Source organism: Lepus europaeus, chromosome 5, assembly GCF_033115175.1.
Source record: "Lepus europaeus isolate LE1 chromosome 5, mLepTim1.pri, whole genome shotgun sequence".
Taxonomy (NCBI): Eukaryota; Metazoa; Chordata; class Mammalia; order Lagomorpha; family Leporidae; genus Lepus; species Lepus europaeus.
The window spans coordinates 123756510-123782371 of NC_084831.1; the positions used below are offsets into that span (position 1 = coordinate 123756510).

Consider the following 25862-nt stretch of genomic DNA (forward strand, 5'->3'; position numbering starts at 1 on the left):
AAGTCCAATGTTTTAAGAGTAAGACATGTAACAAAATGGATAATCATCATGTTGAAGTGAATGTTGACATAAAACGAAATTATTCCTATCATGTGTTTTCTGTAAGGAGAAATCAGGCTTAATATCCTAAAAGAGCTTGTATAGGGACCAAAAAGGTAGTTTTATCTACAGTAGCATTAGATACATTTTTTTTAATGAATACCACACAGAAATGGGCTTATTTACGAATTTATAAAAGGAAACTCTCTAGAAGCAAAAACACAAAGTCAGGTCACAGGATGTTTCCCTAGGCAGGGAATGCATTGAATGCAGGTTGGAGGGGTGTGAATCCTTAGGCATTAGCACTTTCACTTACTGATACTTCTGTCAGCAACCAGAGTCAAATTTAATCATTTAAACCCATAATCAATGTAAGTAAAGGCTTTTTAAGGATTAGCTTTCTAAAATGATTTCATAGAGAATACAGATCTGCAAAGTGGGAGCTTTTACTTAAGCAAGTGACTTCATATTTCACATGGACATTTGTCCTCAAATTCACTACTAAAATTATCTGCCGAAAAATAGCAGCTTGGGTGCAAATCAACTTAGAATAATTTCTAGTCAATTTGCATTTTTCCCTTCCCATTTTCTGTTCTTTCTCTTCCAAACAAGGTACCTTAACTACTTTATGAGGGTGTCTCCATGATTTCTCAGTTACAAAGGACTTGATCATACTGGCCTTATTTCTCGGGATCAACTTTCCATGGCCAATTCTTCCTCCGTCGTCGAATTCCTATTGATGGGTTTCTCCAGCCTTGGAGAGTTTCAACTTGTCCTCTTTGCTGTCTTTCTCTGCCTCTATCTGATCATCTTGAGTGGAAACGTCACCATCATCTCAGTCATCTGCTTAGATCGCAGCCTGCACACACCAATGTACTTCTTTCTAGGTATCCTCTCCACCTCTGAGATCTTCTACACAATTGTTATACTGCCCAAGATGCTTATCAACCTGTTCTCTGTACTTAGGACACTCTCCTTTGTGAGCTGTGCCACACAGATGTTCTTCTTTCTTGGTTTTGCTGTCAGCAATTGCTTGCTGCTGGGAGTGATGGGCTATGATCGCTATGCTGCCATCTGCCAGCCTTTGCGCTATCCAATTCTCATGAGCTGGAGAGCATGTGGACAACTGGCAGCAACTTGCATTGTTAGTGGTTTCCTCGTATCTCTGGTGGGAACAACAGTAGTCTTTAGCCTCCCTTTTTGTGGCTCCAACAACATCAACCACTACTTTTGCGATATTTCACCAGTCATCCGTCTTGCCTGTGCTGACACTTACATCAATGAATTGGTCATCTTCATCTGTGGGGTGCTGGTGCTTGTTTTGCCCTTGTTATTCATCTGTATCTCTTACGGCTTCATTGTCCACACCATCCTGAAGATCCCATCAGCTGAAGGCAAGAGAAAAGCCTTCTCCACCTGTGCCTCCCATCTCATTGTGGTCATTGTCCATTTTGGCTGTGCTTCCTCTGTCTACCTGCGACCCTCAGCCAAAAACACATCAGGCAAAGACAGGCTAGTGACAGTGACCTACACCATCATCACCCCACTGTTGAACCCTATGGTATATAGCCTCAGGAACAAAGATGTACAAGTAGCCATTAGGAAATTAATTGGGAAGGCTGGCTTTTCTTTCAAGACTTTGTAATCACAACACTTTTCAATAGTACATACACATTTTGGCCAATTGTTTCACCGTTTAAGTCATGAGGATATTTTGTCTATTTTTCTTACTACATATACTTGGGAAAGTGCTTTACATTGTTACAATTTGGCTTAAATTTTATTCTATGTAATGCAGTGATAACGACATTTTCTTCTTGGAATTATTTTTTCAGATTTCCAGAGATTAAAAAAGAGTCTGACAATGGTGGGTAACTCTCCTTTTCCTTTTTTTTTTTTTATTTTTCTAGATTTATAGCTCTCAAAAATGATCTTTGCAACTATCATTTCCTCTATATTTTTCTTGTTTCTCAAAATTTCTGATTGTATTCTGTTTATGTTTATATCCAGCTTAAAATTAGGTGTCTAAACCTGAAGGTGGCTTTGATTTAGCAATATTACATGGCAGGGAATGATGTTCCTTACCAGCAACTACATGACTTAAGATTGGACATGAACTAGGTCATGACTTTCACATGATTTCTCTCTGGATCTTGAAAATTAATATATGGGATATATGAATGATGTAATTTTCCCTCTTTATTTCACAAATGGTTTATTTTTATCTGAATCTATTTCTGTATGTCACTGTACCTTACAAATAATTTTTTTATATTTTAAAAATGTAAAACAACCTAGAATATAAGATTCTTATTAAACACTGTTTTGCACCTTTTTAGAAGAACTATTTCTTTAAAGAATCTCCAAAGCAGGCACTTCAGGTTATCTTTTTTTGATCACTCCTTGAAATTACTCCTTTATGTGACGTTGTAGATCTGTTACATGAGAACAGAAAAGAATGAGCAGCCATCTTGTCCCACCTCAGATGGAAGAATTTTGCTTTGCCTTCTGCATCAAATTCATTAAGGAGCTGGGTGGGCGCGGTGGCTGAGGCCGGAGGATCTCTTGAGTCCAGGAGTTGTGGGCTGTCGTACGCTATACCAATCAGGTGTCCACACTAAGTTTGGCTTCAACATGGTGACCTCCCAGGAGCGGGGGACTACCAGGTTGCCTAAGGAGGGGTGAACCTGCCCAGGTCGGAAACGGAGCAGTCATTAAGGAGATGGAGCTGTCTGCATTCAAATTTATCGTCAGACTTTATGTATTAAGGAAAGAAAGACCTCGGTGCTCATTTGCTCCTACCTCTTACCTGTACATACGTCCCTTCCTAAGTCTCACAAGAGAAAAACAGTTCTCACTGACTGAGCATACAGGAATTCACAAAATGTATATTCTTGCTGTGCTGAGATCTTACCGCTATTTTCCCTCAGATAAGAGGAAATTACCCCATGGGGTTTTCATCACTCTGTTTCCTTTCAGCAAGCCTCATCCTGGTTCACAGATGTTTGAGACACTTAGAATGAAAAGCTAAACCTTTTCTTTACTCAGGTGACCTGAATTTCAGACTCATCACAACCCTGGGGCCGGCTCTTTAGATATGCTGTAGCTTATCAATATTGTTTTTAAAGTGTAATAATTAAAATTGGAGTTTATATTTGATGTGTGGCATTTCCCCCAGAGTATATTGTAACTGCTTTCTCATCTGTTTACATTTAGATGTTAAGCTCAACTGTCTAGATATCATAAATAACATTTTCTTATATTTTTAATTACCATATCTGTTCTTATTTTCCTCCTTTCTTCAGTTTTTGTATTAAGTCTTTTTTTATTTATTATCATTGTTGCTAGTTAAATAATCAAGAAACTTCAGTCACTACCTTTCTCCATAAGTAGAATATTGTTTACCTCCATTATTTTTGTTCTATTCCTTCTTTCCTCATGGGTTTGCTATCTTCCTTTATTAACTGAATATCCTTTTAGGAATGGAGGGTTTATTATACACATTTGTTTGCTATTTATAAAATGAATTCAGTTATTAATTTCTAGTTTTATTTTGTTAGTGAGTCACTGTAATGATGTAGTTCTATGTTTACAATTTTATTAGATTTTGTTATTGGCTTCTGAATTATGCCTCATCAAACATTTTCAATTGAAATTAAAATTTTAGTGTGTGTATTGTAGGTATTATTTCAATTTTATCAATTACATTTCATTAACCTAGTTTAGTATGTTATACCCTTATTTGTTTGGCTTGTGTATGACCTGTCATGATTCATTAGTGATGCACTAAAATGCTTTGCTGCATTTATGTTTATTAGCATTTCATTGCATTTCTAGCAATATTGATTATGAATATTATTTTTATGGAATCTTAAAATATTGAACAATGTTGTATGCTTCATCATATTTATTCAACCCTTAAACACACTAAAATGATAGCAGAGCTGTAGAAACACATAGGAGCCCTTCAAGAAAATAAACAGGAGATGATGACACAGGGGAGGTATTGAAATAATTACAGAAGAATCAAGGAGATAAAACCCTGGGACACCCAGATAGCAGAATAGGGAGGGAGCTTACTGCTCTAGCCTAGGGGAAGATGTTTGAAAAAAAATAAAGGGGGGCATCCAAACTCAGCAGAGAGATAGGGAGAAAATGGCAGAGAAAACTCCACACAAATTAGGGAGGCACTGTGGATCGACGTGGAGATGTCCACAAGAACAGCTCAGAATCCCAGTAGCCAAGAGCCTCAGCACCAGCTTTATAGAGTGAGGTGAGACAAGACTGCAGCAGCCCAAGACACTGGCGATAAAGCTGCAGGAAGAGCCTGGTGTGAGGACAGCTTGGAGCCCTGTAGGGAACAGTGTATCTGCCAACCTAGAGAGGAAAAAAAAGGGCAGGTTTCTCTCTCCCCAGCCACCCAGCACCGGCCTCCTGTAACTAGCAGAGGGAGTACGGGCACCATCTTAGACATACGTAACAGCTGTACCAGCTTGTGTCTGCACACTCAGCAAGCAGCCAAGCAGAGACAACTGAGTCTGGCTGGGAGAACTGACAGGGGGCTGGGTGCTCCTGACTGAGAGCCTTATGTGCTGGGTCTATGAAAACACTGTGGCTGCACGGGAAAGAGCAGGGTGTGGCTGGACTTTGGGCAGTCACTGTGAGTGGCTCCACAGGCTTGGGGCTCCCTGATACCTTGGTGAAGGTCATTGCTGTGGGATCCATATTCACACTGAGGACTGCATGGATCCATTGTGTGATGTGAAAGAATAGTATACCCACTGGGGCTAGTGACCAGGCATCGGTCTTCTTGTAAGAGAGTAGGTGAATATGAGACTACATCGACAGAGCCGATTAATCTTCCCTTCTGATTAAAAGAGAAGAAAAAGAAGAGATTTACAATGCCCAATGTGGGTTTCTCCTTGGACACTCTCTGTACCCTGGAGCACTGAACAGAGCTCCTGGCCACACTCAGCACACATCTCACAGTATTCACCAAAAGAGCAGACATGCTAGTAATCCACAGGGCCATAGCCCAAAGATAAAGCCATCACAGGGAAAAAAAAAAGTATATCCACAATGCCCAAAAATAAACTTAGCAACTTAGGAAACAAGAATAAAGAAGACAACATAACACCTCCAAAGGAACACAACAACACTTCAATATTAGAATGTGAAAATGAAGAAACTGAAAAATGCCAGAAACAGAATTCAAAGAAGTGATCGTAGGATTTCTTAGACACGATCAGGAGCAAATCCACAAATTAAAGAAATCCATACATGACATGAATGAACATTTTTCCCATGAAATTGAGATTTTAAAGAGAAATCAAAATGAAATATTGGAAATGAAGAGTTCAGCAGATCAAATAAAAAATATGATGGAAAGCCTTAACAACAGATTTAGTGAGGCAGAAGAAAGAATATCCAAGTTAGAAGACAATTCTCGGCCCAAGTCCTTGGGCCCCTGCACTCATGTGGGAGATCAGGAGGAGGCTCCTGGCTCCAGGCTTCAGATTGGCACAGCTCCAGCCGTTGTGGCCAATTAGGGAGTGAATCATCAGATGGAAGACCTCTCTCTTTCTCTGCCTCTCCTCTCTCTGTCTAACTCTGACTTTTAAATAAATAAATAAACCTTAAAAAAAAAAAAGAAGACAAATCTCTGGAAAAATTTACAGTCAGACCAAAAAAAGGAATAAATTAGAAAACTATAAAAAAGTGTTGGAGATTTATGGGATACTATCAAATGACCCAACATAGAGGTCTTTGGCGTTCCTAAAGGCATGGAAAAAGAGAATGGATTAGAAGACTTTTTTGGGGAATAATAACAGAAAACTTCCCTAATTTGTAGAAAGAAAGGGACGTTGAAGTACAGGAAGCACATAGAATTCCTAATAGACATGACCAGAATATATCCTCACCACGACACATTGTAGCCAAACTCTCCACAGTAAAACATAAGAAAAGTTTCTAAAATGTGTACAAGAGAAACATCAGATTACTTTCAGAGGGTCTCCAATTAGACTCACAGTGGACTTCTCATCAGAAACCCTACAGGCTAGGAGAGAATGGTGAGATATATTCTAAGTCTTAAAAGAAAAAAAAAAAAAAAAAACTGTCAACCCAGAATACTGAACCCTGCAAAGCTCTTATTTATGAATGAAGGTGAAATAAAGACCTTCCATAACAAACAGAAATTGAAAGAATTTGTCACCACTTGCCCAGCCTTACAAAAGATGCTTAACGATGCACTACACACAGAAACATGGTCACCACTATGAAAAAGGTGAAGGCAGAAAATCAGTAAAAGTAAAAACAAAATCCAAAATAACCAATAGGAACATTTATGGAAAAACAGCAGGGAAATTGACTGGTTTATCTTCTGTAGTTCCTTAGCTTGCAGAATATTCTATCACTGAGAATCCAGTCACATATTAAGCAATCTGTTTTTGAATCTTTTTAAAAAGAAGACATTGGTTATATTGGGCCATCTTTTTTTCTCCCTTCTTTTATTACATACCATTTGTGTGATTACAGTGTTAAGTCTTAGCTATTTTGTCTTTGGGCTGAAGAGTGTATCAGTTATGTTAAATGAATTTTTCCCTATCTTTGAAGTTCAGTCCGTAAGTGTGTTGTTACCACAAAAGAAAATAATTGGCTTTGCATTACTTGATTAGTTTAAAACTGAAATTGATGAGGTGCATTAGGTAATGAATTAGGTTTTTATTTCTGGGTAAAATTAGAAATGAAATAAAGATTTGAACTACTTATAAGATGAAAATAATGATAGTGCATATAAGCACTGAGAACCCTTTTGTGTCTGAGGCATCCAAAGTTCAAGTATTTACTAGATTTTTCTCCTGAAATCCTGCTCTTCTTTACTGTGCTTCCTGCATTTACTCTTATTATTGCTGCTGTAAAACAGCAGGGTTAAAGTGCCATTATACCTGCGTTCATTATGAATCCCATAGCTTTCTAGTTAAAAAATAGTCTCAAAAATACTCTTAGTATCTTTTTTTGGTTAATACTTTACCCACTAATGGTATTTCAGATACTTTTAATCATTTTAATAAGGTAGCTATAAAACTTTAAAACATTACATATTGTATTTGAACTAGTAAGTGAAGAGTAAGAAAAAAAAGTGCCTTACTGAGACTGTAGAAGTGCCATTAGTTAAATTTCAAAATGTTTAATAAAGGAACTTTCAGAGATGGGTTGAGACTTGATGGTCTCCATTAAGTTAGCTCCTGTGACATGGAAAGCACCCTGGAAGCAGTGGAGGACATGTGAGGGTATTTACTTACCATGTGGTTGTGATGTGCTCCTACTTAAACACAAGTAGCAACACACTGACATTTTTGTTGGACAATAGTCTGGAGCAGTGTCCTGCATTTATCTGTACTAAAATAACTACAAATTAATGGAATATACAAAGAATAAAAACTTTACGACTGTACTGTATCTGAGAGCCTTAGTACAGCTAAGTAAAGTTTCCATGATACAAAGTATTTGGATTTTAAATTCACTGTTATAAAGAAGATATGCTGTTATTCCATGTGCTTAAATGATAACCTGCTTATTGAACTTCAGAAAAAAAATAAGAAATGAGTAATTGTCACTGTGTTAATTATAATGTTAAATTTACAAGTTGTAGCATAAAGCTTAAGTCTGTGTTTCTCAAATGTGAACCATAGTAGTTTAATGCTGCTTTGTGTATCCTGTAAGTGCTACAAATAGTCACAACATTGAACATGTATTGATACCCCTCAAATGAATCCAACCTTTGATGTAGGTGTTTTGATATGTCTCAGAAAGTATCTGAGTGTCTGCAAATTTGTTAATCTGTTTGGTAATGAAAATACTTCCTGGGTCCAGTGCTGTTGTGCAGTGGGTTAAAACCCTGGCCTGAAGTGCTGGCATCCCATATGGGCACCAGTTCTAGTCCCGGCTGTTCCTCTTCTGATCTAGCTCTCTGCTATGGCCTTGGAAAGCAGTGGAGAATGGCCCAAGTCCTTGGGCCCCTACACCCACAGGGGAGACCTGGAGGAATCTCCTGGCTCCTGGCTCCAGCCATTGCGGTCATCTGGGGAGTGAACCAGCAGATGGAGGACCTCTCTCTCTGTCTCTACCTCTCTCTGCAACTCTGTCTTTCAAATAAAAAACAAAATAAATCTTTAAAAAAAGAAAAAGAACTTCCTGTTCTTTTGTTGCTGTTGTTCTATATTTTCAATTTGAAATTTTAATTTTTACTACTGTTAATTTCAGTACAATTTGTTCATTGGTTAAAATAGATTATCAGTGAAGAAACATAAAAACAGTCTCATTCATGTAACTGCTTAAGTAAAAACTACATTTTGTGCTCTATGTTCATATACTTTTAATGATCTGTATCTCTTTTTAAATATAAATTATAGGACGGTGCCATGGCTCACTAGGCTAACCTTCCACCTGTGGCACCAGTACTTCAGGTTCTGGTCCCAGTTGGGGCACCAGTTCTGTCCCTGTTGTTCCTCTTCCAGTCCAGTTCTCTGCTGTGGCCCAGGAAGGCAGTGGAGGATGGCTCAAGTCCTTGGGCTCTGCACCTGCATAGGAGACCAGGAGGAAGCGCCTGGCTCCTGGCTCCTGGCTTCGGATCAACGCAGAGCCAGCCATAGCGGCCATTTGGGGGGTGAACCAATGGAAGGAAGACCTTTCTCTCTCTCTCTCTCTCTCTCTCTCTCTCTCTCTCTCTCTCACATTGTCTAACTCTGCCTGTCTATATATATATAATGTTTAGGCTTTGTTTCTGTTTAATAAGGGTTTTTACCACTGATTAAATGAAAGAATATAAAAAATAAATTAATTGATTAAAAAAGGAATAAAGGACAATTAACACGGTTCTAAGCAGAAGAAAGAAACTCAAAATACATCCACATAAACGGGGACGCCAATAGAAAGCAAATCAATGCACAGCACAGCTCTGTCTGGAAATTGTCTTCATAACTGGGTCACCCGGATGACACTGAAAAGAGCAAGATTGATTTAATGTCTGAACAAGACACACAGCTTCTTGATCAGCAGTTCTCAAATCATCATCAATGACACAATAGTTTCCTTTTTCTATTTCATAAAAAGCCATAAAGTACAATAAAAACGAAATGAATGATATCTGAACTATTTCATGTTCCAAAAGATGTGTCCACTGATTATGAGCTTTTTTGTGTCAGAGTAATGTCAAAATCTGTAAAAATTGCTTCCCACTCGTATTCCATTTCTGTACCTATCTCATCACAACTGAAAAAAAAAAAAACAACAACAACAACAAAAACACACAGCAGATTCCCCTTGGAATTGCAATGCTTTCTATCTCTTCCACACTGGGGAAAATCTAGAGCTGCTTTTACAGCAGTTAACGTGGAGGACTTTTTGGATTCTGCAGAACTGAGGCGATTTGAGGAGCTGCCCTTAAAGCACAGGTTAACTGTGAATACTCTTACAGTCGGTACAACACCAGCTTCCTTCCTCCACCTGGGGAAGCCAGTCTCAGACATTTCAGTTAGGAAACAGGAGAATTGCTTTCTGGGAAAGGTGACAGGAAATGAGTAGTGTTTAGCATTGCTTTGCCTAACTCTTCTGCGTTGGAGCCCATACATCCACAGAACTACCCCTGAGTGTAGAGACTCAAACAGACTCTTTAGTGCCATGATCTGGAATGTATTTGAGCAGTCAAAGGTTACCAGACATTTGAAGAAATCTTAAAAATAACACAGAAATTTTTTCATAAGAGAAAAAAATATTCAGGGGAAATACTGAAAATGCACAGAATAGAAAATATACAATTAGTATCCTCATGTAAAATATATTGAATTCATCAAAGAAGAACAGTATATCAGGTACACTTCCTTAATCAAAACACAAGCACACATCGAAAACAATAAAAGTTGTGATTGGCACATCAGTGAATTATTACAGGGTGAACATGAATAGGTGCAAATTTAGAATATTATAAATACCACAGAGCTTACCTCATCTTCTCCAAAAGAAATAATTACCATGGCTTTTAAAATCATGCATCAGTACTTGCCTGGTTTCAAACTTGTAGAGAATACATCCTCTAGTATTATTTCTATTAATTGTTTTATTTTCCCTCTCTTTCTCACGTATTTTCTGTAGTGATTCTATATATTTCTCAGTTTTACAGCCTCCAAGTTTAGATTTAACTTCTGATTTTTTTTTTTATGTTTCTACCTGCTTGTGAGTCTATCCCCTCTCCTTTCAAAGTTTCTCTGCTAATCACTCATAACTGAGTTCTTTTAAATTCTGATCTTTGCTGTTATTTCATATTTTCTATCACTGTTTTAATTTCTTTTAGCTTATTTTAAAATTTTTGGTTAGCTCCCGGCCTCAGCCGGACTGCACGCTCAGCCCTCTGCCTCTGTGCTGAGTCGCCCGCCTGGTCTGGCCAAGTGTAATCTCTCCACCCAACCATGTAACCTCGCTCCTCCCCACCCACCAAGTCCGAGTGGCTGGGCACTCTCTCAGGTCCTGTCTGGAGAGGTGCCATCCATCCTTACGGATGTCCCTACCCTAATAAACCTTGCTATTTTACCTCCCACTAAAAAAAAAAAATTGTTAGCATTTTCATACATTTTATGAGCATATCTTCCAGGTTCTTTTAGGTTGTGTTCCCTGAGAAGCACATTCTGTGACAGCTTGCCCTGTCGGATGTATTGATAAATGTGTAAAGGAGGGGAAAATATTGAGCATAAAGAAATATCATGTTGAATATGCTTTGTTTTTTAATGGCAACCTTCCAAGGTGACATCTTTTATTCCTGGTTACCCATCAAGCTAATCTTGACAGCCGTTTCTAGATAAATCTTTTGATTCACTCCACAAATGGCTACAATGGCCAGAGCTGGACCTGTTTGAAGCCAGGAGCCAGGAGCTTCTTCTGGGTCTCCCAAGTAAGTGCACCTTCCGCTGCTTTCCCAAGCACATTAGTAGGGAACTGGATCAGAAGTGCAGCAGCCAGCACTAGAACTGGCACCCATATGGGATGCTGGCACTGCAGGCAGCGGCTTTACCCATGAAGCCACAGCACTGGCCCCATTTGAACTGGGGTCAGCATCAGTGGACCCAACGATAAGCTCTGTAGATAAAAGGACCATTCGGAAGAGGTGCCCTGGGCTGGACCATGGTAGCCAGGGCTTTACCAGTGAATTGGTGTTTGGGTTTGGCCTGCTCCAAGAAGGGTTGTTCCCTTGGACTAAAAGCTGAAGAGGCTTGCAGCCTAAGTCTGCCTACTCACAGCACTACTGTCAGCTGGAGAAGTCCTGTATTTGAAGGAGAAACCGATGGTACCTCTCAGATTGAAGAACACAGGCACAGTATTCCTTTATGAATATAGTTTTAGTGATTATTTTTCTCAAATGTGATAACTTCATATGTGATATGAGGATGATCTTTTTCAGAATTCATGTTTATGTGATAATGGTGTTCTCAGACTCTTAGGAGGAGAACATTATGTCTAATAATGTTCCAGGTTCTATAACTGTCTAGCTCCCTCTTGTGTTGTCATCAGAAAAAAATCAAGCATTACTGCGAGTCTTTAAATTTTCCTTGTTCCGGATGTTGTTCTCAGATTGGTCAACTGATTTTTAAGTTATTACCATTTGTGATTGTTTTTTTGTTGTTCAGATAGCAGAATTACCAGGGTTGTTCTTTTTATCCACTTTCCTTTACACAGTTTCTACATATTATATTTTGAAAACCATATCTTGAATTCCTTGAGCACATTTTGTTGATTAGATTTTAAAGTGTGGCTATGGGAGCTTAAATTTCCCCTTTTGTTGTTTTAAAATATCAAAGCTGAAGTTACATATAAATTCTCTGAGTATTTGAAGTGTAAGTTATTTAAGTTTTAAATATACTGAGACATTCACCCACTTAACCACTGCACCATTCAAGAATTAAACTATTTCCCTGACTCCAAATTATCTTATACTACCTTCCAATTGACTCTCAACTGGAGGCAATTCACTGCTGATTTTTATCAAACTAGTTTGGTTTATATTTTGTGAGTTAGACAGTATATATTTCATGACTAGGTGTACATGTAACAATGTGTTTTGTGTGTCTAATCTTTTCACAATATTTAATGCTAATAAAATGTGCCTCCTTATGCTTGGTTGTATTGTGGTTATTTTACTTGAAAACAAAAGAGTTGGCTAATCACATTCTTCTAACATAATTTTAAAGAAGTTTTTGTTTGTCATTTACATATATATGTATATATATAATGTGGTCTATGTATTAGTCTGAGTTATGGAAAAGACAAAATACAGATGGCATTATATATATGTAAATATAAACAGACAATTTTTGTATATGTTATCTACATTATTTACACATAAATGTATTGAAACAAATAGTAGGGAGAGAGAGAGAGGGAAGCAGAGAGAATTTATCACAAGGAATTGGCTTATGTCATTATGGACACTCAGAAGTCTCAGATTCTGCTGTTAGCCCCCTGGAGCCCCAGGAAAGCCAGCAGTCCAGTTCTGAAGGCCTGAGAACTGACAGTCAATGGAGTGAGTGCCTTCAAGTCTGAGTCCGAGTTCAAAGGCAAAAGAAGACTGATAATCCTGGCTTGAAGACAGGTGGCAGAGAGCATCTGCTCTAATAGCCTTTGTGCACTATTCAGGTCTTCCATGGATTGGATGAGGCCTATGTACTGGGTAGGGCAGCCCCTTTCCTCAGTGTGTGAATGCATATGATATTATTATCTAGAAACACTTTCACCAACACATCTGGGATAAAGTGTAACCAAATTTCTGAGCACCCTTGACAAAGAAAGTTAAACAGTGCATTTTATTAGGTTTATTTTTTATTTTTTAATTTATTTAATTTATTTTAATTTATTTGACAGGTAGAGTTATAGACAGTGAGAGACAGAGAGACAGAGAGAAAGGTCTTCCCTCCGTTGGTTCACTCCCCAAATGGCTGCCACGGCTGGCAATGCGCAGATCCAAAGCCAGGAGCCAGGTGCCTCTCCCTGGTCTCCATGTGGGTACAGGGGCCCAAGCACTTGGGCCATCCTCCACTTTCTCCCGGGCTGCAGCAGAGAGCTGGACTGGAAGAAGAACAACCGAGACTAGAACTGACATCCATATGGGATGCTGGCACTGCAGGCGGAGCATTAACCAAGTGAGCCACGGCACCGGACCCTAGGTTTATTTTTAAATATACGGCAATATCAAGGCATGCGTATTCTATAGCAACTCATTTCATTATATCAACTACACAAATTTCTTTTAGAATTCAATTTTTTTTTCTAATTTAATGCACCAGGAATACATTCCTTCAACTTCTTTTTTCTTTTTCTTTCTTTCTTTCTTTTTTTTTTTTTTTTTGACAGGTAGAGTGGCAATGAGAGAGAGAGACAGAGAGAAAGGTCTTCCTTTGCCGTTGGTTCACCCTCCAATGGCCGCCGTGGCCGGCGCACCATGCTGATCCGATGGCAGGAGCCAGGCGCTTCTCCTGGTCTCCCATGGGGTGCAGGGCCCAAGCACTTGGGCCATCCTCCACTGCACTCCCTGGCCACAGCAGAGAGCTGGCCTGGAAGAGGGGCAACCGGGACAGAATCCGGTGCCCCGACCGGGACTAGAACCCGGGGTGCCGTCGCCACAAGGTGGAGGATTAGCCTATTGAGCCAGGGCGCCGACCCCTTCAACTTCATTAAAACCCCACACATAAGTTATGGGGGGGGAAGCCATTGTAATCCATAAGCTGTACTTTGGAAATTTATATTCATTAAATAAAAGTTTAAAAAAAATAAATAAAACCCCACACATAAAGTAGAGATTCAGTTTCACTTTTCATATATATCATGCCACTTTTCTTTACCTAATGTCTTTTTATGTATTTCTTTCCTAATATTGCAACATTTCTGATTTTTTCTCTGCTTCACTCTGGAATGAGAGCAAGAAGCAATGGAAGTGAAGATTCTGGGAAACTCTCCTCTCAGAGAATCCTAGCATATGTGACAGCAAGAATAAAAATTGCTGCAAAATGTAACCGAAACATGTGCTTCATATTATACATGTAGTGTACTCAATGGTGATGCTTTTACATGGCAAAAGCAGAATATCCACTTTACAGCATTGTGGACCTCTGGGCTTGGAGGGTGCCGTCAATAAGGGTGATATGTGATATCCATGGACAAAATGTCCTAGGGAACAGGTCTCAACTTGAAGTTAATTTGCATAGCTTTCTCTGAATATGGAATTAGAGATCTTGCGGGTTTTTTTTTTTTAAGATTTATTTATTTATTTATTTATTTGAGAGGCAGAGTTACAGTAAGACAGCGGGAGAGAAAAGTTTTCCATCAGCTGGTTCACTCCCAAATGACTGCAATGGTTTAAGCTGGGCCTATCCAAAGACAGGAGCCAGGATATTCTTCCAGGTCTCCCACATGGATGCAGGGGCCCAAGGACTTGGGCCATCTTCCACTGCTTTCCTAGGCCATAGCAGAGAGCTGGATAGGAAGAGGAGAAGCTGAGACACAAACCAGCACCCATATGGGATACCAGTCCCACAGGCAAAGGCTTAGCAGACCCCATAATGTTATGAACATATTGAGATGGAATATGTTGTATAGAAAGATTTTCTTTTATTAAAAGTTGAGTTTGGGGCCAGCGCCGTGGCTCACTTGGTTAATCCTCCACCTGCGGCGCTGGCATCCCATATGGGCACCGGGTTCTAGTCCCGGTTGCTCCTCTTCCAGTCCAGCTCTCTGCTGTGGCCCAGGGAAGGCAGTAGAGGATGGCCCAAGTGCTTGGGCACCTGCACCCGCATGGGAGACTGGGAAGAAGTACCTAGCTCCTGGCTTCGGATTGGCATAGCTTCGGCGGTAGCGGCCATTTGGGGGTGAACCAATGGAAGGAAGACCTTTCTCTCTGTCTCTCTCCCTCATTATCTAACTCTATCTGTCAAATAAAAAAATTAAAAAATTTCTATTAAAAAAACTGAGTTTAAACTCTGGTAAAAGAGGATTGCTAACTCCTGGAAAAGTTCTCTCAATCACGAGAACGTGAAGAGATGTAATTCCTTGAGTCTTGCTTGAGCTCAAACAGTTGTGTGGAGAAGTGATTAAAAATGTGACAAATTGCAGTGGTTTGTTGTTTGTTTGTTTGTTTGTCTCAGATGTACTCCTACTCTGACACTTTAGAGATCTGTGAAGAGTTACACAGCACCAGGCTTAAGACTGAGCTAGTATCCCATGGAGAAGCTGACTGGGGAAAGGGCACAGGAAGCCCACAAAGTCAGCAGAGATTCAGGGGACCATTGTGAACATCGGAAAATTGCTTGAAGCAGTGGTTGCTGTCTTGGGATCTCTGTTGGTAGCCCATGGCAATAGTTGATACAATTGGAAAGAAAAAAGACTCTGAAATAGACATTCTCTCTTTTGGGGGTTTCTGCTGACCTTTGGACACCTGCTAGCAAGAATCACTGGCAGGGTCCTCTGGAGGTAGATGTTGAGGCTAAGTGCCTTTACTTCCTTGCCATTTGCTGTGAGTCACTCATGAAATCTTGAGAGAGTAGACTGGATTTTTCATATTTTCTCCTAGAAAAGGAAAAATAGCAAGTTACAGCACAGATAAGTGTCTAGAATTTGTGTTGCCTAACTCCTTCAATAGAGAACTCAATTTTTTACAGATTTATTTATTTATTTGAAAGGCAGAGTTGCAGAGAGAGAGAGACAGAAAGAGATGTCTTCCATCTACTGATTTGCTCCCCCTAAAATGGCTCCAACAGCCAGAGATGGGTCAGGATGAACCCAGGAGCTTCATCCAGTTCTGTCATTTGTGTACAAGGGCCTAAAGACTTGGGCCATCTTCTGCTGCTTTCCCGGGTGCAGGGAACTGGATCAGAAGTGGAAAATCTGGGACTCAAACCTGACACCCACAGGGGGGTGCCAGCGTCACAGGTGGTGATTTAACCCACAACGCCACAACACCAGCCCCAAGAGCTCAACTTTCAGCCTCATTTCAAATTCAGAATACAGAAACAGTGGTACATGGTGTATATATACATATATCCTTAATCAATTTTCCTTAACCTTTATACTCTCTCTCTTCTATCTTGAGTCTGACGAACAGAGAGTTGCAGGGATAAATGGGGATAATTTGGGGAGTTATCCTAACCCCTCCATGATTTGCTGGCATGCTTTCATTCTACTTCCTACCAGTGATTAAAAGTTGTTTCTTGTCCATAAGTCTAGGAATAAGGAGACCCTCACCTCTGACCTGCCCCTGAATCTCTAGAACTTCATAATTCTGCATGTATGCTCTATACTGCTTCTAGGATTTTTAGCTATGCCAGCAAAAATAACACTCTTTTTTTCCACAGCTTCATTCTGTGCTCTTATGCTTGCCTTGTTGCATCAACTACATGGAGGTTTCAGATGAACCTAGATTTAAAGGGAGAATTTTGTTTCTCTTTTGTAAATGATAAACCATCTATTTTCCCTGGGGAAGTCCAAGAAGGTAGAGAGATTTTCCCTAACAAAATTACTTCAAAACAACAACAAAAAAGACTGTACTGCATTACCTCCTGTAATATTTTCCATATTCACTTACTGTTTTAAAATTTGCGAAAGCTCTCAGCTTCTAATGAGTCAGCAGGGAACCTGAGAGATGACCAGCTAATTGCCAATGGCAATTTCTCCTGTTCCTATTTTCCCCTATTGGATCTGTGAGAATTGGGAACCATGGTGTTTTCTGCCTGCTCTTTGTTAATTGAGCCTTGGAACTATTGGAAAATAATGGAACTGTTCCAAAAATAATGTTGCCATAATGATTCCCTGGAGTTTTGGAAAGCATAAAAATCAACCCATATATTGGGACCATAACTAATAAGAGACAAAAGAAAAGTTCTCCAATGATGCTTTGGGGGATAATTCTAAGAATTCTCATCAGAGGAGGTAGAGATACATACGGTTTTTGCATTGAGATGTCAATTGTATAAATGAATAAAAAGAATAGATCCTTCCCCAAAATAGAAGTTGTTGTGGTAATATTACTTATGAGTTTTATTTGATCAGAAAATTTCCAGTTTTCACTGGATTCTGTCAGTTATGTACCAAGAAACATAGGAAAACATCCCTAGGGTTTTTTTTATTTGGAAAGTTGAGCAAAGATAATATTTGGATCTACTGACTGAGAAGTGCCAGTGATAACTTTAGGAATCCTCTAATTATCCTATGAGTCTTCTAGTCACTTAGTGATGGTGACAGGGATAAAAAGCCTGTGATGAGAAGACACATTCATATATTACTGCATATGCGTGAAAAAACAGCTGACAATATGGGGCTTGTGGAATCCAAAGTAGGTTATCACTAAGTGAATTATAGTAGGCTTAGGGAAGATTTCAAACAAATGCCACAAAATATGTTCTCTAGAACCTATATCTCTTACTCCCTATCTCTGATCCTTTTAGGAAGCCTTTCCTAACTGATTGAAAAAGAAAAGAGATACTCATAACCCTCTGTCAAAAATGAGCTTTCAATGCTTAGTTTCTTCATCCTGCATTATCAAATCTCAGATAAAAGTATTATAGGGTGAGAAAACTATATTAGAAAACTCTAATAAGACACGAAGGAACAAAAATAAGTGAGTGTCTAAGTGAGCTATTTTTATTTATAGACCTGCTGTCTTTGCACCTCCCCCATCCAAGCATTTATGGAGAAATAATCTACTACATGAGCCTTGGAAATGGAAACACTGGAGGTAAATAAATTGCATTCCTCAAGAAAGATCCTGATGGTGTTTGCTTTGTTAATCATCAACTGTTATGTAAATTATTGTAAGCTGCCAGAGTAGATGGTGAAAAAACAATGTTTAGAGAATTTATGACAACTAGATCTGGTTTATGTTTGTGATTTCTTGGTTGCATACAGATTATCACATGAGCAGTGCTATTATAATACAATGTGATTTAATAGGTTACAGATTTGATCTCTGTTCCTATAGATTTCCTTCCAATGCTTAAAAGTCAATTACCTCATTCATGAATTTAACAAATGCCTTTTACACATGCCACTTAAAATACTTCCTTTAATATTTTATTAAACATTTATGAAATATTTAATGATTAATTCACTAAACAAAAAAGTATTTTAAGTGTCAATTAGTTTTAAGATGTTATTGGGGGGCCGGCGCCGTGGCTCACTTGGTTAATCCTCTGCCTGTGGCTCTGGCATCCCATATGGGCACCGGGTTCTAGTCCCGGTTGCCCCTCTTCCAGTCCAGCTCTCTGCTGTGGCCCGGGAAGGCAGTGGAGGATGGCCCAGGTGCTTTGGTTCCTGCACCCACATGGGAGACCAGGAGGAAGCACCTGGCTCCTGGCTTCAGATTGGCGCAGCGCTGGCTGGATTTGGCACAGTGCTGGCCATAGTGGCCATTTGGGAGGTGAACCAATGGAAGGAAGACCTTTCTCTCTGTCTCTCTCTCTCACTATCTATATCTCTACCTGTCAAATAAAAAAAAAAAAAGATGTTATTGGGACATAAAATTACCTCAACACATTTACACTCCAATCTATGAAAAAAATTGAGGCTGTGTGACATAAATCTGTCTGAGAAAAAAATTGCTAAATAATCCAAATAAAAATTTACATTATTTTCATTTTCAAGACCAAAGTAGCCAAAGTTTGCAGTTACTATTTGGTTGATCAAGATGGATGGAAAGTGGGCAAGGCTCTCTAAGTGAACAGAAAATAAAGTGAGCAAAACCACAGAGGTGAGCTGCTGCAGGATGAGAACACGTAGTCTCACCATGAAAAAACTACATTTTTATTGGTATATTTGGGAAAGGAGAGGGAGTCCATGAAAATGGCACAGTGATGAAGCATCTGCCCTGCTAAGAATGATACTTTCCTTGTGTTGACTAGGAAAATTTCATAATACAAATTGTAAATAATAATTAAATATTTATACTTATCAATTGGATCTATCAGTAAATTAGCACAGTAATGAATGAGTAAATTAATAGAAGTAGTGACTTGTGTATTCAGGAAGCACATAAATACTGCTTCTTTTTTATATTTATTTGACAGATAGAGTTAGTGAGAGAGAGAGAGAGAGACAGAGACAGAAAGGTCTTCCTTCCATTGGTTCACCCCTGCAAATGGCTGCCACGGCAGGTGCTGCGCTGATCCGAAACCAGGAGCCAGGTGCTTCTTCCTGGTCTCCCATGAGAGTTCAGGCGCCCAAGCACTTGGGCCATCCTCCACTGCCTTCCTGGGGCACAGCAGAGAGCTGGACTGGAAGTGGAGCAACCAGGACTAGAACCCGGCACCCATAATGGATGCCGGTGCCACAGGCGGAGGATTAACTAAGTGAGCCATGGCGCTGGCCCATACTGCTTCTAAAACACTGGTGACTATGATTGACTTGAACAGAAAAGTGAAACTGATACTTGTGCTTTAATCCTATCTTTAAAGGTGAGGGAACCCAAGTTGAAAACAATTAAAGATGATAGTGGGTGAAAGAGCGTTATTTCACGAGTAAGGTGCCAGTTGGTCTCCTGAATTCAGTTATATCATGTAAGGAATTTTTGATTTGTACTTTTGTTTTCTTCAAATCCAATGATTTCTATGGATTTTGTTAGTTTATTACATTAAAATTTTCTATTAGTTGAAAGGATTTTCTGACCCATTAGCAAAGAGAAATTGACAGAGCTGAAATGTTTCAAGGTCAAGTGTGGCCAACATGATGGTGAGTTTTGTTTGAAATTCAATGAAACGTGATGGGCAGGAGTGATTTACTTATATTGAGGAGAGGGATGATGGCTTTAAATTATTTCTTCTTGATGGTTAAAACTATAATCCCAGCAAAAATTGTTTTTCAGGTCCATCTTCTTGACAGAACAGTAAACAGTAGATGACCAATCCAACCAACAAATGTGTGGGTTTTTTTTGTTTTGTTTTGTTTTGTTTTTATCTTTTTGGTTGTTTGCTTGTTTCTTTGTTTAGAGCTACTTAAATATAGGGACAGGTTTTAGATGTACTAAGGTACTTCAACTCCCCTCCACCAAGCAGGTCAAACAGGTTGTGTGATTAGATGAAAGGATAAGCTAAGTCAACACGATATTGCTGTCACTAAAAATATACACAAATAGGAGTGGGTGTAGATGTTTGTTCAGTAATTTGCAAAAAAATAGCATCTTTATGTCAAAGATTAATGAACAGGAGCATGGAGGATTAAATAGGTAATACCAGGCTACCTAGGATTGTCAAAAGAAAATTTTCAGACATTCTTTTCCCAATTGATATTTGAAGCAATCATTGTGAAACTAACACTTAAACAGAATTAGAAATACAGAAATGCCACTGGAAACAGATGTGATCTGAGTTATTATTTCAAAATAATACTATGAATTGATATGATCAACATGTCATTTGCTACTAGTATAGGTTCTTCTCCCATTTCTGATTTATTGTTCCTCCATTTCTGTTTTCTGCAGGTTAATTTCTGGAACCAAGTCAACCAAGCTAATTTCTCCTCTGTCACTGAGTTCCTGTTGCTGGGATTCTCCAGTCTTGGAAACATCCAGTTCACTCTCTTTGTCGTTTTCCTGTGCCTATATCTGATTATCTTGAGTGGAAACATCACCATCGTCACCGTCATCCGGCTGGATCATAGCCTTCACATACCTATGTACTTCTTTCTAGGAATCCTCTCCATCTCTGAGACATGCTACACCTTTGTCATCCTGCCCAAAATGATCATCAATCTGTTGTCTCTGCTTAGAACAATATCAGTTACCAGCTGTGCCATTCAAATGTTCTTCTTCCTTGGTTTTGCTATCACTAACTGTATGTTCCTGGGGTGATGGGTTTTGATCACTATGCTGCCATCTGTCATCCACTTCGCTACCCCATACTTATGAGCTGGCAGGTATGTGGGCAACTGGCAGCAACATGTGCTGTGACTGGCTTTTTGTTATCGCTGTTAGGCTCACTATTAGTCTTTGAACTTCCTTTCTGTGGCCCAAACAAGATCAATCACTACTTCTGTGACATCTCACCAGTTATCCAGCTTGCCTGTACTGATACCTACATCAATGAACTAATCATTTTTATTGGCGGAGTTCTAGCTCTTATGGTCCCTCTGACGTTCATTTGCATCTCTTATGGCTTCATTGTTCACACCATCCTGAAGATTCCATCAGTTTAAGGCAAGAGAAAAGCATTCTCTACTTGTGCCTCCCATCTCACTGTGGTAATTGTTCACGATGGCTGTGCCTCCTTTGTTTATCTGCAACCATCAGCCAGGCATTCTTCTGGCAAAGATAGGCTAGTGACAGTTACCTATACAGTTGTGACTCCATTGTTGAACCCCACGGTATATAGCCTCAGAAACAAGGATGTTCAGATGGCCATTGGAAAACTTATTGGCAGAAGGTGATTTTATCCTAAAGCTCTGTGGTGAGAATATTTCATACCTATGGAAACATCCTTTCCAAGAATAATATTGGTGATACACATGTATTTCAGTTATATAGTACTTTACAAGGCTCAGAGTATAAATTTGCCATAGTATAATTTTTATTGGTTTTGCTAGCTGAAACCTTAGATTTGACGTGTCCATGCCTCAAATACTTTTTCAAACTTATGCAGGTATTTCTAGGAATACTGAAAGAATAATCTCAGTGAATGATAAGTACAACATAGTGGATGCCAATTTACTACAGAAGGCTCAACTACCACAACTTCTCCACGGTTAAGGAATATTTTGAAATGCTCTCAAAAAGTTATCATCAGAAATAAAGGACTCAGTGTAGTAGAAAACTATGCATATAATCATTGCTATCTGTATTGAAAAGGATCATAGGCAGTCATTCCCATTGCTCTGTTGTTGAAAGACTCTTACTTACAGGATTCCACCCTTGATTAAATGCTAAATATTCATATTAGTTACCTCTCTCGAAGAGTTTCAAAATTTCACTTTTATCTTCATATCTCCTCCCTATTGCTGCTTATTTTATTTACATATGTATCATATGTAATATTTACACGTATTATTAATATGTAATATGTATCACATGTGTTTCTTTATATAAATATTATATGTAATATTTAACCTGAACTAAACAATCCAAATATCTGAAAATGGATAACGTATGTCTCCATGCAAACACCTTTAACCTAACTGAAGACTCTTTTGAACTTCATGATATATCAAATTCAAAGACTGCAAAATCCTGTTTATCTTTCTCTCCCTGTTTTTAGGGTTTTTTATTTGTTTTTCTTAATTAATTAATTAATTTTTAAAGGAATACAAATTTCTTTTTTTTGTTTTTTCATTTTTTTTAAAAAGAATGGATATTCTTTATTTTTTTTTAACTTTTATTTAATGAATATAAATTTCCAGTGTACAGCCTATGGATTACAATGGTTTCCCCCTCCCATAACTTCCCTCCCACCCGAAACCCTCCCCTCTCCCGCTCCCTCTCCCCTTCCATTTGCATCAAGATTCATTTTCAATTCTCTTTATATACAGAAGATCAATTTAGTATAAAGATTTCAACAGTTTGCACCCACATAGAAACAGAAAGTGAAACATACTGTTTGAGTACTAGTTATAGCATTAAATCACAATGGACAGCACATTAAGGACAGAGATCCCACATGAGGAGCAAGTGCACAGTGGCTCCTGTTGTTGACCCAACAAATTGACACTCTAGTTTATGGCACCAGTAACCATCCTAGGCTGTCGTCATGAGTTGCCAACGCTATGGAAGCCTTCCAAGTTTACCGACTCTGATCATATTTAGACAAGGTCATAAAAGACAGAGTGAGGATAGTAACCAATGATCCTAAGAGTGGCATTAACCAGGTCTGAACAATTATACAGCATTAAGTGGAGAAGAGGATCATCAGTACACACAGGTTGGGAGTAGAGCCATTGGCGGTAGAGTAGAGGTTATGATTACAAAGGAATGAGGCCCAAGTACGCTAACAGGGCCTAGAAAAAAGGACAGAGTCATTATTAGAGGAGCTAAGAAAGGTGCTGTCTAAGCTACAAGTAATTTTTCTGATTGAGAGGCAAATAGAACCTGATAGAAGGGGCTTGATAATAATCTGGTGGGCTTTAGGCCTTGTAAATTCAGAGGCCCAGGCCTATCTATCTCTTCACATGGGGTATATCCTAAGGGAGGTATGAACCTCCTAGGGGAAGGCACTCTGTTGACTTTCATTACTTGGCTGGCCTGGGAGGAGAGCTGGCCAGGTAAAGGCAGGTGGCATCTCTAACAGGAAATTTACAGTTCTGCCTTCAATGTTGCTGACCCTACTTGGCTGTCCCCTCAGCTGCAGTGGTCACTTTGGAAGTTGGGCTGAGTGAAGGGCTTTTCAGCTTAGAGCCAATAAGGTCTGTGGCTCTGACCTGGGCATCCTTCGACTCCAGGGCAGGTCCATTTCCAGTGACCCAACTCTTGGCAGAACTGCCAGGGCTCTTCACAAGCTGACTTCTGCTGAAGCCCAGGCTTACCACATTGAAAGCCACTGCAGTGGACTGGCCTGTTGGGTCTCCTTGAGGGCAGATCGCTGTACACATCAGCCATTAATAGGCCTGCCACCTATTGCTTCTGATGCCGAGCTTTCTTTTCCTCCTGGTTTGTGTTAAAGCAGACCAGAGGATGCAAGTCAAGGGAGTGCCCGTGTCCCATCTCTAATCTTCGGTGGCCTGAACGACAAGTCTATAGTCACAGGCATGTTCTGTAGTAGTTTTTCTAAGGTAGACAATGCCCATGAGGAAAATTATATTCTCACTTTAAAACTTTCTTTCCCTTTGGTCTGAAAGGGAGGTTTTTTTCTACTTACTGTATACTTCGCTGATGGCGAAGAGAATCTAGCTATGAGATTATTATTTAAGTTCTTATTTTGGCTATGCTATTACAAAAAAATGTTAGCCATCTCTTTTATAAGGTCTAAAGATTAAATTGTGCGTCCTACAGATTCCTTTATAATAGAATTAGTTTCCCACCTTGAAGAGAATAGAGAAATAAAAGAATAAGTTGGGCTTAGAATAGAGAAATGAGGGAGCAAGTCCTAGATCACTTGCTGACAATAGCAATATTACATGAATACTTAGCAAACCGTTTCAACCATTAGATAACAACTTAAGAAAACATTTACCAGAAGGTCCAATGCCTCCCATAAATTTTAAGAATCATGTATTTGAAAACACCTCTTAAATATCTAACATGGTGTAGTTTGTTTAGCCAGTAAACTTAAGCACAACCATATAAAATGTTTTTAATTTCTTTCTACCAACACGTTTAAAACATATGATACACAGATTCAGGTCCCACAAATTAAAATGTATCTTTGATTGATTTTAGCAGCTTAAATTTATGGACAATCTTATCTATAAGCCATTTAAAATAGAACTCTTAATAAAATTTCCCCATGTGGACATACAATATGTACACACATATAACATAGCATAATAGACCAATATAGCAATTTTAATAATAGCTTTTGAAATCTTTAACTCTTTTTGTAGATTGCCAATTGATTTGAATTGCTTTTTGTTTTTAGTAACCTCAGTTAACCATACTTTCTCTCAGTTGGTACTGTTAATACATTATTGGCTTCATCTGTTTACAGAGCCATCCCAAAGCACTGAATACAATAAAAGTGGCTGGAAAAAGTCCATAGGAACCTATAGGAGGACAGCTAAACACGGAACCAACAACGCTTTAGTTTTATGAGCAGCACATCATATATAACTATGGATGACAAAAGACTTTAAATCGCCATGTTTAAAATTATAAACTCATCAACCAACCAGAGGCACTTGCTTACTTCACAGTATTTTTGAAAGCACCTGTAGGATTTTACAAGTATTTAACCCTTTAGGCCTCTGGGGCTTTCTCATTAAGATAACTATCATGTCTAGTAACACAAGATCATTAGACTTTTTAATTCTCAAACATTTGTATTAATAGCATTTTCCATTATAGAAACTTAAAGTCTGGTACCACATCACATCTTGACAGTCCTTCTAATATCATCCAAATAGCCTGATTAGTTGGTGTCTCTATAAGATGAGAGACATAGGTCCTTCAATTTTTTCAGTTGGGCCCAAACTGGAAAAACCAAAGTCCAGGATTTACTGGAAATTTTAGAGACCAGATTGTTTGAAACTTTGATTTTTTGAATGCCTGTCAAGAATGCCAAGAAGGCTCAAAATCCAAAATATCTGGTTGAAATAAGATTCCTTAAAATCATGACATAACATAGACCAAATTTGATCTTGTTACAAGGTGATTATTCAAATCTTTGAAAATAAGCACATATTTAAATAACCCATAGCTCTTAATAAAAATTCAGCTGTTTTTGAACAATTAGGATTTAACAGACATCAAGAGAACATAATAGATTACATTAACACATTGATTTAACAGAGCATCAGAGTTTAATTCTATGTCAAAGAGAAATTGAGCTTCCTGTGATCTTTTGCTGTGAGGTTTCCTTCCTTTACCTTCTTTCATATTGGTGACCATGTTTCTGTGTTTCTGTGTGTAACACATCTTTAAGCATCTTTTGCAGGGCAGGATGAGTGGCAACAAATTCTTTCAGTTTCTGTTTGCTATGAAAAGTCTTAATTTCACCTTCATTCACAAATGAGAGCTTTGCAGGATATAATATTCTGGGCTGGCAGTTTTTCTCTCTTAGTACCTGGACTATGTCTCGCCATTCCCTTCTAGCTTGTAGGGTTTCTGATGAGAAGTCTGCTGTGAGTCTAATTGGAGATCCTCTAAGAGTAATCTG

At 38.8% G+C, this 25862-nt stretch overlaps 1 protein-coding gene and 1 pseudogene across 1 annotated transcript; both read left to right on the forward strand.

Moving 5' to 3' along the window:
* The first annotated feature begins 742 nt into the window (after positions 1–742).
* Positions 743–1684, forward strand: LOC133759229 (olfactory receptor 10R2-like). The gene has a single exon (XM_062190174.1). The coding sequence runs from the start codon at positions 743–745 to the stop codon at positions 1682–1684; it is 942 nt and encodes a 313-aa protein (XP_062046158.1).
* Positions 1685–19791: 18107 nt separating this feature from the next.
* On the forward strand, positions 19792–21489 carry LOC133759230 (olfactory receptor 10R2-like; annotated as a pseudogene).
* Positions 21490–25862: the final 4373 nt, after the last annotated feature.

Coding starts and splice junctions, on each gene's coding strand:
- LOC133759229 (XM_062190174.1), top strand. CDS start 743: ATGGCCAATTCTTCCTCCGTCGTCGAATTCCTATTGATGGGTTTCTCC.